Genomic DNA, 12584 nt, shown 5'->3' on the forward strand with positions numbered 1-12584 from the left:
CGTACACTGTTAAATCACGAATTATCTCGTCTTATTTTAATGTGACTGTGAAGAATCATAAGTCTACTATTGGTAAAGATTTATTGTAAATTTACCGTCCTCAACGTCTTACTCAAGCGGTTCCATATGTCCTTTAGACACTCCATTAACTTCAAGGAAGGCAATATTGTTGGAGATGTTAAAACAGTATTGAACACAGGGAAAGAATATTGCAAAGGAAGACACTGAAATCGGGAAAGTCCAGGAATTAGTTAAGCCGACGTGAACTATAAAAGAAATTGAAAATGTAATTAAGAGGATGAGGAGAAGCAGGAATATCAGTAGAATTAATAAAGTACGGTGGGAGATTAATGGTGAAGGTCTTCCATAAAATTAGAATTAAGGTCTGGAACCTGGAAATTATGCCCAAAGAATGGAAGGAAGTGATAGTCCTCATTCATAAAAAGGAGATGAACTAGAATGCTCAAACCAAAGGGTATATCTACTACTAACTGACTGACTGACAACTACTGACCAAATATTTATCATGGAAAAGCTGGCCTCAAAGTACTGGGAATATGATAGAGATTTATACATACTATTTATTGACTTTAGGATGGCTTATGATAGCCTAACAAGATCAAAAGTATGTGATGGGCTCAGAGAGAATAACATACCAGAAAAGATAATAAGACTTATATAAAAACGTGTTTTGAAGGTCAGACTAGGAAAAGAATACACAGATATCTTTGATATCACCACGGAAGTAAGACAAGGAGACGAGTTGTCCGCCCTTCTGTTCAACCTCAAATTACTTACCCTTATTTTTGTATTTATGTGACGTGACGACCATAAATATAATCAATTAGCTTTTGCACATAATAGGATTAGTATTTAAGAGAGCATGAACACGCATAGAGTGCTTTATATACTCTTGACTTCCAACAGTAGTCAGATTATTGAAACCAATTTATTTATTTATATTTTATGTTAATAAATGGTATTTAAACTTGCAGGTGTTGAAACATAGTTTCATAAATGATAGTTTTTACAATCACAAAGGATGCCTGCTGCTCTTCCAATTCATTCAAGCTCTCTTTAAGTATTTTGATGATGTATCACAGACGAAAACTTTTAGAAATATCGAAGGAGTGAGCCTAAGATAAGATCTGAAAATCAGGATAGTACGAATCACGGAATAGAGACGAGGATCTGGGAGAGACCACGTCGAAAGAATCATGGAAGATCGAAGGATTAAATGGGCAAATGATGAAAAACAAACTTCAAGGAGATGTCACGGCTGATCTCCCAAGAGTTGGCACGAAAGCTGGACATCTACATCTCAAGATGTTGAATAGTAAAAGAAACAAGACTGAGTCTTTATTGTAACAGTGTATTATTAAAGTGTTACAAAATACCAGACGTTTAATTACATTTTATATATATGTAAATATGGTGTTTTATTAAATTGTTCAATATTGTAAATTTACTTATTGCTAGTATGTCATTTGAATGAGCTATTTGACAAAGTCAAGACTTATTCATTATTTATTGAGATCTAGAATTAATTTCATTTAATTGGGGTGATTACAGTCAGTTCTTTTATAAAATATTCTTGAATTTTTTATTAATTCTGGATCAACAAAATCCTTCATACATCCCAAACGTTTTCTATCGCCAAATCCTGGTGAATGTATATTTTTTCACGTTGTAGTCCACGGTACGTTGAGGTGTTTTTAATTCGACGGCAATGCTGCGGTTACTTTTGCCTAGACTATGAAGACTTGCGATTAGTGCACTAGTTTCAACCAATAGTTCCTTTCTTAAGAGGGACTAAACTATAAACATAAACACTCAAGAAATAATTCACAGCTAAAGAATAATAGACAAATCAGCCGGTTTTAACGCAATCATCGACAAAATATGAACATGCGCTCAAGTAAACAAATAACAGAAATTATCATTTTTTCTTATAAGACACCGTTTCAATCTTCGCTTATCAATATGAAAGGGAAATGTGTTAAAGTTTATTATTTTGAAATGTGATGAAAAAAAGAGTTTCAGATTCCACTTCAATTGCATTCGGAGGTCGGGAAGGATCCGTGGTCCTTTTGCAAAAACGCGGTCTTTGAGAAGGCTCGACAGGAAGAAATCACAGGGTGTCAGGTCACATGAACGTGAGGGCCATTCAACGAATCCTCGTGTGCCTGTCCATGCTCCAAAATTAACATTAAGATTCGGCGTGGCTTCATCCTGCAAGATATGTCAGATGACGGAGTGTTCGGTCGTTGTCCATTTGCCCATGTAAATCTTTGTGCATTTCCAGACAACTTTGGCCCATCACGTGATCATCAAAAAAAATACAGACCCACGAGACCTTCCGCATAGATACCTGATCACATACGCACTTCCCAGGCAGGTTTAATTCTTCTTTAATGAAGATTCTGGACGTTCTGTCGAACGATTTGGTTGCAGGAATTCGGAAATTGTTGTTGAAACTCGATCAGCACGTGTTATCATGACTCAGGTATAACTATCTGAAGCTGCATCGTTTTAATCTTTTTCGTAGCGTTTTCAGACTTATGAGCGTTGCCAAACTTATGTCGATTTTTCAAGAGCGTTGCCAAACTTATGTCGATTTGTCTAAGAATGGAACGAAAAGTGTTCGTTTTAGGGAAATAGATTGTAAGGACTTGAAATAATTTTATACGAAACTGAGTAGTATATATGATTTTATTGTCTACATAAACATTATTTTCTAGTATGGATAGTTCATAATATTGAATTGAATTACATAACTTAAATTTTCCGGATAATTTTAATTTACCTAATTATTTACCCATGTCATATTTCCATAATACCCTATAGTACGGGAGTTACATTATAGTCCAGTAAATAAGGACTGGAAAGTGTATCAACTTGAACAAAATCTTCAGTAATTTTTGTTTTAATCACTGGTACTTTGAAGTAAGAAGTTCTTCATGTAATTGTTCCATAAAACGGTTTGCAATAAATAAATATGCAATTTTTGCTTGGTTAATAAATTTGGAAATTCGTTGAATGCACTTAAACATTGAAATATTTATATAAAGAAAAAACTGCAAGAGACATTTTTAATCGTCTATTCTTAACTTTAAATCCACTACTAGCAGGCATCAGGAAAGGAACAAAAAAAATTGAATTCCTTACGTTGAATTGCACTTATTTTATCTGCAAAATCATATGAAATTAGCGAAAACTCTTCAAGCAGCAGAGTGTGTGTGTATTTTTTTGATAAAAGTATAATTTTATTAATTTCTTAGATTTTTTTTCAAACATACATAATTTTGTCACCTTTTTCTCAATAAATGTGCCTAATCCGAAGATGAAAAGTTTTTCTTTATCACATGTCGAACATACAGATGTCGCTGCCATTGTCAAATTTATATGACGTTTATGAAAATTTTATGACATTTCGATTAGTCATAAAAACTGACAGCCATTTAAGTGAAACTACTTTTGTTATTTTCAGAACAATGAATTCAAAATAATTTAATGTGTTTTATCATTGCTTTTTGATAAAAAAATACTGTACAAGCTCAGCAATGGCTTCAAAAGTGTAGGTTTTGGCTTGAGTATTTTGGGATAGGCATGGAATATTGTTCATTGACTATGTCTAGAAAGGAGAGACAATCAATAAAGAGTACTACACAGAGGTCGATGGTAACGATGGTTGAATTGCTTCGTCATCCATCGTATAGTTCAGATATGGTCCCCAGTGACTACTGGCTATTTTCTGAACTCAAAAAAATGCTCTTAAATTAGTTCAAATGAAGAAGCGGTTGCTGAAACTGAAGCCTGCTACATAAGATACATCCATCTACAATCACCGCATCGAGAAGTTAGAGAAGGCTTGGAATGATTGTATTTCTCTTGAAGGTGATTACATTGATGAATAAAATCGATTTTTGGCAATAAACAGTTTTTTTTAGTTAGTAACAGGACTTATTGAGTAATTGTTACATAATTTGATAAAAGTAATAAATATATCTGGCCGCCTTTATCGATCAATTTTCATATCTTCTAGGAAATAACCAAAAGGAGATATCTCCAGTTCAAAAATGATGTCTCTTGGAAGACGATCTGGTTAGATCGTCGAAATGTATAATTAGTTGTTGTTTCTTCTCTCTAAATTAATGAAAATGGAGCTCATGGAGCACTTAGAGGATATAATAATTAGGAAAAAACTACTACATGAAAGTTTGATTTCTTTTTTGAATAAAAGATAAAAAGTTACAAGATACCATATCTGTAGATTTTCTTTCAAAGTGAACTTTGCATAATACCTACCAGTCTAAAGTTCGTGCTGTTTTTGATTCTCAGAACTATACAATCAATTTTCTACCACTTCAAGAAAATTTTTTCATTTAAAATTACCGGTCATGACAAACTGATTAAAATAATTACTTCACTAAGAGATTTTGTTGTTGTTGCCGGACTATTATTTGAATTTCATCAAAAGTTTTGTCAGAAAATAAAGTTATTGATGAAATATCTAAATATTTATAATACATTATTTTGAAAAACGCTTTCTACAAATGAGATTGATATGCACACTTTTTTAAAATTTTTTTAAACATATTCGGTGATTATAACGAATAAGCTTCGTCAAAAGACATTATTTATGTCTACGAATCAAATGTCCAATGCTATTTTCATGCACCTAAAAAGAGGAAGCTTTTATACACTATTTTAAATGTTATTTCTGGAGTCTAATGAAACGTTCTCATTATTATTTTGGGTGGACTAAATCAAATTTCCAAACTCGATTTGGTCCGATTTCGACTATATAAAGGGCTGATCCATTCGGACATACTGCAATATCATGAGGATTTCCAAATGTTTCCTGAAAACATACATCACATTTGAAAAGTGCAAACAGACGAATCATCATTTTTAGCTCTTTATATGTTGAATTTAAAAAAAAATTAAAAAAAGTAGATAATTATCTTCCAAACACAGCAATTATTTTCTAAACGTTATATACGACATGAAATTCGCAGGATAATCCATTGAATTATTAACATTACATGGACATTTTTTTTCTGGCTAAAGTCGATAGGACGTTGAAAAATGATATCGCTTGGATCTGACTTAATTTTAATTTTATGACGTTAAAAATTACTAAATATTGTCGTGAAAAAGACAAATAATTGATAAATATTATACTTTCCAAATCTGAAAATACTGTGGCAATGACCTTATTGGTTTAAAAAACGGATTTGCTATCTTGATGATGTGATATATCGATAGAAAAATTTCCTTAAACATCTGTTTTGAAGTTTTATTGCAAGCGAGCTTTTAATCAGCGTCAAAATTTTCGGCATTCATTTTTAGGCCAGGTATTCAGGCATTTCCCCTCCGAATTCTTTAATGCCGCAGCGATTTATTTGAAATTTTGACAGATGATAAGTGTGTTTTCAAAAAAAAAGATCCATATAGTGCCGAAGTGTGTAATCCCTTCTTTTCAGGGGAGGAAAAATTTTTCACCCAAAATAAAGCAAGTTATAGAAACATGAATAACTTGAATTGAGCATTTAACCTCAAATAACGGAAAAAGGGTACATTTTTCAACAAAAAGTCATAGAATACTGTTTAAAGAGCTTAACAAGTAGTTTCAAATGACTACTGATAGAAGTCGTTTCGACTGAAATTTCGGTGAGATATGATGGAAAATAGTTAAAGCTAAAATAAAACATTGCACTAAAACGAATGCCACTTCATTGAAAATCAAAATCAAACTTATGCCTTATACCAAATACTTTATTTGGATGTTATTCACGACATCTGAAAGTTTGACTGATTAGAAATGCATAATTTTGAAAAAAATGAGCATTAAATAATACTTTTTTTTATTTAAAAAAAAATTTTGTTTTCGCCGTTTTTTCTCCATAACTATGAGAGATACAAAAACATATAAACAATCAAATCAAAGCATTTTTTATGACGATTATTTTGCTCTTTTAATTTTTTTTGTAGCATAAAAATTGACGAAGTTATAACAAAATTAATCTGTAACTATAGTGCGACAATTGCTTATCCACAGCCCTTTGACCCTTTATTAATAAAATGTGAAAGGTCTCATGCCCTTTTAACATACTTAGCCCTGAAAATTATCTTTAAAAAGGTTTTTGGTATGATGTGATAGCTTTAAAATTAATGGAGTTACATAAAAAATAAGAATTTGAAATTTTTTTTTGGATTATAGGATATGAAAAAGTTTCAAATTTTGATGCACGGATTTTTTCTGTTGATGCTAAGTTGCCTGAAGGTACATTTGAGAGTACCAAGAGATGATTTGTAATGTTTTAAATCGTTAACAGATTTTTTCTTATATTATTTTCATCATAAGGGTAGTTTTTAAAGATTTTTAAGTGTTGAAACGTCAAAATATATAAAATATAAAAAAAAGTAGGAAAAACTATAATATAATATATTTTTGGATAAGGGGTAGTTTTCACCCCTTTAAAACAATTAGCACACCTTGCGAAAATGTAGATTTTGATATGGAGGGTAAGTTGAGCTTATTTATAAATGTTCAGGAAAATCGGAGCTGCATTAAATAATTCGGAGGTTTGATACCATTTTGAGCTTGAATGCCTCCACTATTTGCAGATAGTTTCTTCATCTGTAATCTTTCTTGTAAAATATTGCATACCCGTTTGGTTGTAATATTTACTTCATCAGTTCTCTCATGTTAATTTAGGTAGATTGTAGAGTTCTTAAGTACAAGGTTACGGTTTTTATTATCCATTTATGTAGAAGCTAAAGTAATTGTTAATCCTTCGGTACCCTCCATTGTTTTTCCACGTGAAAAATTGTATTCACTTAACGAGAAACAACGAAAATAGTTCTCTTCTGATATGGCACTATTCCATCAAACTGCCTCCACAAATGTTAAGAATGTTATCAGTTAGGTTTAGTCCCTTTTTGTATCACTCATAAATGAAAGCAATAGAATATTAAGTTATGAATCCAGCAAGTACTTCAACAAGTTGTTTATGTAACTGAAGCATTGAAACTCCTCAAAGAAGATATCTTGCAAATTGAGGATCAAAAATGAAAGAGAAAGACAAGGTGGAAACACTTTAATTGTCCTCAAATAAATAGTATGAGTAACGGTGTATTTTTTCAAATCTAAGTTAGGTTTAATTGAAAACTAGTAAAATGTTATTTTATATAGTGTAAGCAAGAAATCAGAAGCTTAAGAGGAATCATTGGAGGTAAAAGATTAATCAATTCAAAAAACTAGAGCCACACATTGAATTTTTAAGCATAGTTGAAGAAAGCATAACAAACAAATAAATAAAATTATTTCATCTTGTACATTGGATGAATCCAGCATATGGTTATTGAAGAATTATAGAAGTTATATAAATTTATTCATTTTGAATTCGTATTTGCTAATTTTCAATAATGTTTTAGTCATTTTCTGAGTAAAAAATGTAAGTAGTTACCTCTTTTGGCGCCCAATGATCGATGACGGATTCTGTCTGTGGGTTGATGGTCATACCCTGGACGGTAAGAGCAGGCGTTGGTCCATTCACAGCGTAAATAAACTTGCCTACAAACAAAATTAGATCATATATTATGTAATATTTTGTTTTCTATCAGAACACGAACAGATATACACGGTGTTTATAAACAAACGCTACAAAACTCAGGAGGTAAATGCTCCTATAAAATTATGAGAAGTTTCTCCTATAACAAAATTTCCTTCGAAGGTATCACTTTTACAATGCGATGAGTTTTCTTTTTGCTCAAAGTGACGATAATTCAATAATTAAATTGAATATAGTAACTTATAATTTTGTAAATTCCGTTGGAAAGTATTAACCATCATTTTTTTTCAATAGTCCTTTCACATTAAAGGGGATGAAACTAACGGTCCTTCACTTTATTTATTAACAAATATTTCTTACCAATTCATTTCCATAGAAAACAAAAACAATAGATTAGAAAAAAAATCTGTCTATATCTTTTTCCACTCTCCATATGTAGTAAAAATTAAGATGGTATTCCATTTCTTTTTCCCGTATCTATTGAATCTATAAAAACCTTTTAAGGTTAATTAAATGTTTTTAAAAAAAGACGTGAATGTGTCGCAATTACGTAGAGACAGGCGTTATCGTCTGACGTGTTTTGATGTTAGTGCATCTCATCAGATTGTTTTAACAACTTTAGTTCAGAGTTTCTAATCTGAACTGAAGACGGAAGAAGGATGAATAGAGTACAGACTCTATATAAACAGATGAAAAATTATGTAGTTAGGGGAGAGATATCAAATAGGTACGAAAGGAGTAAAGCAACTAAGTCCATTATTTTTAATCATAGTGCTAGATGAAGGAATAAAAACAATAAAAAGTCTAATTGAACAACATGAGGTCAGAAAAGTGGAAAATGGAAGACACTAAAATAAAGGAGACAATATATACAGACTACGTGATAATTAATGATGGTAGAAGATTTGAAAACCTTGAACTCGAGCTTAGAAATAAAGAATGATAGTCTACAGATAATGAATATGAAAATAAATGAACACAAAGCTAAGTCAATGATAATAAGCCGAAAGGAGATGAATCAAAAATAGAGCAGGTCAACACACAACACAAGATGGAAGATTGGAACAAGAGATAAACGAGAGATCTGGAGCAGCTGTTAGATTATTCAGTACAATCAAGACACAGTTTCTAGCCAAAAAGGGAAAACCAATAGAATTAAAAATAGAAATGAATAAAACAGTGGCCACACCCACATACGGATCAAAGACATGAACATTTATAGAAAAAAAAGCAAAATACAAAGTACAAAAATTAGATTAAAAAAAAAATAGAGATACGACAAAATAAGGAATAAGACTATAAGTGAAAATTGGAATTTAAAATCAATTCAAACAAGAAAAATTAAGATGGTTTGGCCATGTTATGAGAATAGGAGAAGAACGATTAATAAGGAAGATATATGAAGCACAAACTTACAAAACAAAAGGAATACCGATGAGGAGCTGGACAAAATAAATAGGAAAGAATGGAATCTGCCGTGGAAAACGGATCCTATATAATGACTTGTAAAGGCTTCAGCATTAAGTAAGTAGTCAGGTATATTGAACCGTAGTGACCTATATGTCTTCATGAACATTTAATTTATTTAAATATCATTCCTATAGTTATCTCAGTTGTTCTAGAAATCAATCAACCAGGCAATCAAGTTTTAGTACATAGCAGTTATTTTCGCCAGGAGAGTATTTAGCAGACTAAATCCAACCTCATATCTGCACAACAATCACCGTAGTGGGATTGGCTGAAGATATTACTTCTTCTTCATTTCTTTTTTTGCTTGTATACGTCTTTTTCCTTTTGTAATAGGTAGAACTCTGAAGCTCTGTTTGTATTTGTTTCTTCATATTTTATTACGTTCTGCCAAATAAAGCAGGTAAACGCCATGTCGTTCATTCTCATTCCACTGAAAATTTGGGGAGTTTTATTCGAAATTTGCATTCATAAAGTACAAAGCATAATATCCGAAAAAAGGTAGGAATGTACGTATCCCATTATTCCTAAATCTCTTTATTTTAGTTTATTGAACAATAGTGCGAACGTTGTTCATGCCAATTTAATATTTACAAATAACTTTCATAGAAATAAACCAAAGGAAAATCGAACTAAATCATCATTGTTTCTAGTTGACCATTTTATTAACCTGATAATAAAATTATTTTCCTCATTTTAGGTATACCGTTTGTTAAGTATAGTATTTTCACTCCGTTTCGAGGTTTTAGATCACTGATATTCTCACCTCTAATAGCGTTAAACTAAAATTTGAATTACCAGATCATTGTTCTTGAATAGGTGCTTCAGTGCATCCTCAATAGTGCCGTAATTTTTTTCTGCGCTCCGTGCGGACCTTGGTGTTGTCTCAGAATTATCTAATGTGAGCAAACAACCAGAGGAGCTCCTTAACTGTACCCTTCGCCTCTCATACCACCCACTGTGTCTCACTCACTAAAACTCAAACGCAAGTTCACTAGTGCAAATGCGTTGTCCACTTTGGTCTTCAAACGTCTATCATAGAATAACACCCTGTACTACTTGTGATGGTGGTTTTGAATAAGGAAGGTGGGATAATATTGAATTGAAGAGAATAATGGAACTTTTGAGGATTGCAAGGAATAAATAAACAACTTTTGATAATTTATTTTTTTAGAATTACTAAATATTTTTTGACACTATTGAAATTTCGACTTTGGCACCAATTCTATTAAGGAAGATAATAGTTTAAAATTTTGAAAAACTACAATAAATGCTATAGAGTTTCTTTTATTTAGTCGAACAACCTTTTTTTTCATCTAATCTATACCAATTTGAATTAATTTTTGATATATAGATACATAAATAGATAGACGGCTATTTAACAACGATTGGTATGATAATTAAATGACATTATAAATAATTTGTAATCATTTAATGAATGCTACCAACCTCTAGCTGCAATTCCAAACACACGTCCCATATCTGGTAAAGTAATTGTAAGGGGTGGTTCTTTTTTCCCTTGTAACGAGTATAATCCTGCTCTAGGACAAACAACTCTCATATTTTCTCTATCGGCTACACAAATCCTGTCCTGAGACTCAATTAACGCTAATCCGTGAGGTACTTGTAACGACAAAACATCTGGAAAATATTGAATTGTTATTATTTATAATAATCACCATCAGTAAGCCCCTTCGAGATGACAATATGCTTACTTATTTCTACCCAAAAATTTAATACGAGCATCTCAGTCAACAAAACACAATCAATGGTAATATCAAAAGATCCCATTAGATGCAAATTGGCAGTCGATGGTGGAATAGTACGGCAGGTATCAAGATTCAATTACCTGGAAGTAAATATATCTAACATGACAGAAGAGGCACGAACACAAGCGATGAAAGCATCAAAAGTCAGCGTCTGTCTGAGATATTTAGTGTGCAGAAACAAAGCGTGAGCTCACACAGCAAGACCAGAATCTATAAAACGTGTGTGAGACACATATGCCTCAGAAACCAGAGTCGAGAAATCAACAACAAAAAGAATAATGAGAACAACAGAGATGAAAATACTGTGAACCATCAAGGGAGTCACCCTCAGGGACCGAATAAGGAGTGATGACATAAGAGAAGAATTAGGCGTCCAGGATGTCGTAAGATGGGTCAGGGCATGAAAAAGATTCTGGAGGGAACATGTAGAAAGAATGCCAGAAGACAGATGGGCAAAGTGGGCTAACACACCGAGACCGAACACACCCAGACCTCAGGAAGATCCAGGAAGAAAGAGAGTCAAACGTACAAGATTGAACAGGACCTGGTTCTATTGAAAGAGGAAGAAGAAGTCAACATTCCTTGTAAATGACATTTAACATGCATATAATGAGATCTCATAACATACACGTGCGTTTTGAGAAGAAAATTTAAACTTCTTGGTTTAATTAAATTACAATCAAATTTTTATTTACGTAAGACTTTATTTGGTCTATTTTCATAAATTTAGTCAATTAAAAAACATGAAAACTTTTAGCATTAGCGAGATATATTTAGGAGTGATGCCCCTAAATGTAGACAGCATGTTATGCAATAGGACACGTTTTCTTAAGTAGCCTGCTATGAAAATAAATGTTATGTTATTTATACTGTCAATTTCTTGAACAAAATATGTATCCGAACATTTTATCAACTTTATCCACGAATATGTCTGATAGTAATAAATAATAAGGCACAATCGATTAACAATCAATTGTTATTAACAACTATAATGATAAAGTTTAAATAATTGCGATTCTTTTTATTCAATGGAAAAAAATGAAGGGGCTTAGAAAAAATATAATACGTTACACGAGTTGTAAGCCCATAACGCACTCACGAAATTTTTCACTTCATGCTTAATGGGTTACTTGCAACTCATTCACACGTCTGAGAATTTTGAATCGTGCACACAGACAATTAAATTAAATGGAAAAAAATTGCACACATATTCGACACGTAGTGTGGAGTGGCGTGGCGTGTTGCTAGTGGGTTTCAGCTTTAATCGCTATGTCTGTGATGAATATTTTTCGTAGATGTTAACTTATAGCAGTTATTTCGATCGCGTGATTGATCTGTGCATCTTCTTGAGTTTGATACAGTCTCACTTAAATAATGAAAGTTTAGACAATTGTACGTTTCATAGTTCAGTAAAATCTCATTTGAAATCTATACACTTAGTTCAGTAAGTTTTCAATTTTTTCAAACAGTATAAAACATAATCCTTAGGAAGTTAATCAAAATTTTGTTTGCTTTCGCAATTATTTCTTCATTTGCTTGGAATCGCTATCTACCAATACAATAAAACGTGAAGCAGTTCAGCTTCGTACTATACTTTTCGAAGTATTCGAAAAAAATTGAGTGATGATCACACAATTTGTATTAGAAACTTTTTTCTCAGTCTTCCTCTTATCTTCCAGATCGAACTAATTCGAATTCTGTTTGACATTTTAGTTAGAATCACTAGAAAAACGCTAAATTTCTCGATGGAACGTAAATAGAAGAAGGC

The 12584-nt window shown here is 32.1% G+C and overlaps 1 protein-coding gene across 2 annotated transcripts in view; it reads right to left on the reverse strand.

Moving 5' to 3' along the window:
• Window positions 1-2693: 2693 nt before the first annotated feature.
• LOC130440735 (peptidyl-alpha-hydroxyglycine alpha-amidating lyase 2-like) overlaps window positions 2694-12584 on the reverse strand; it is a 27371-nt gene continuing 17480 nt past the window's right edge. For both annotated transcript variants that reach the window (XM_056774046.1, XM_056774047.1), the window contains exons 5-7: window positions 10497-10688; window positions 7476-7582; window positions 2694-4864 (exon numbers count right to left, since the gene is read on the reverse strand). In XM_056774046.1, the coding sequence (XP_056630024.1) occupies window positions 4751-4864; window positions 7476-7582; window positions 10497-10688 (413 nt within the window). In that variant the 3' untranslated portion in view covers window positions 2694-4750. The remainder of the gene's footprint in view (window positions 4865-7475; window positions 7583-10496; window positions 10689-12584) is intronic.

Source organism: Diorhabda sublineata, chromosome 2 (assembly GCF_026230105.1).
Source record: "Diorhabda sublineata isolate icDioSubl1.1 chromosome 2, icDioSubl1.1, whole genome shotgun sequence".
NCBI classification, from domain to species: Eukaryota; Metazoa; Arthropoda; class Insecta; order Coleoptera; family Chrysomelidae; genus Diorhabda; species Diorhabda sublineata.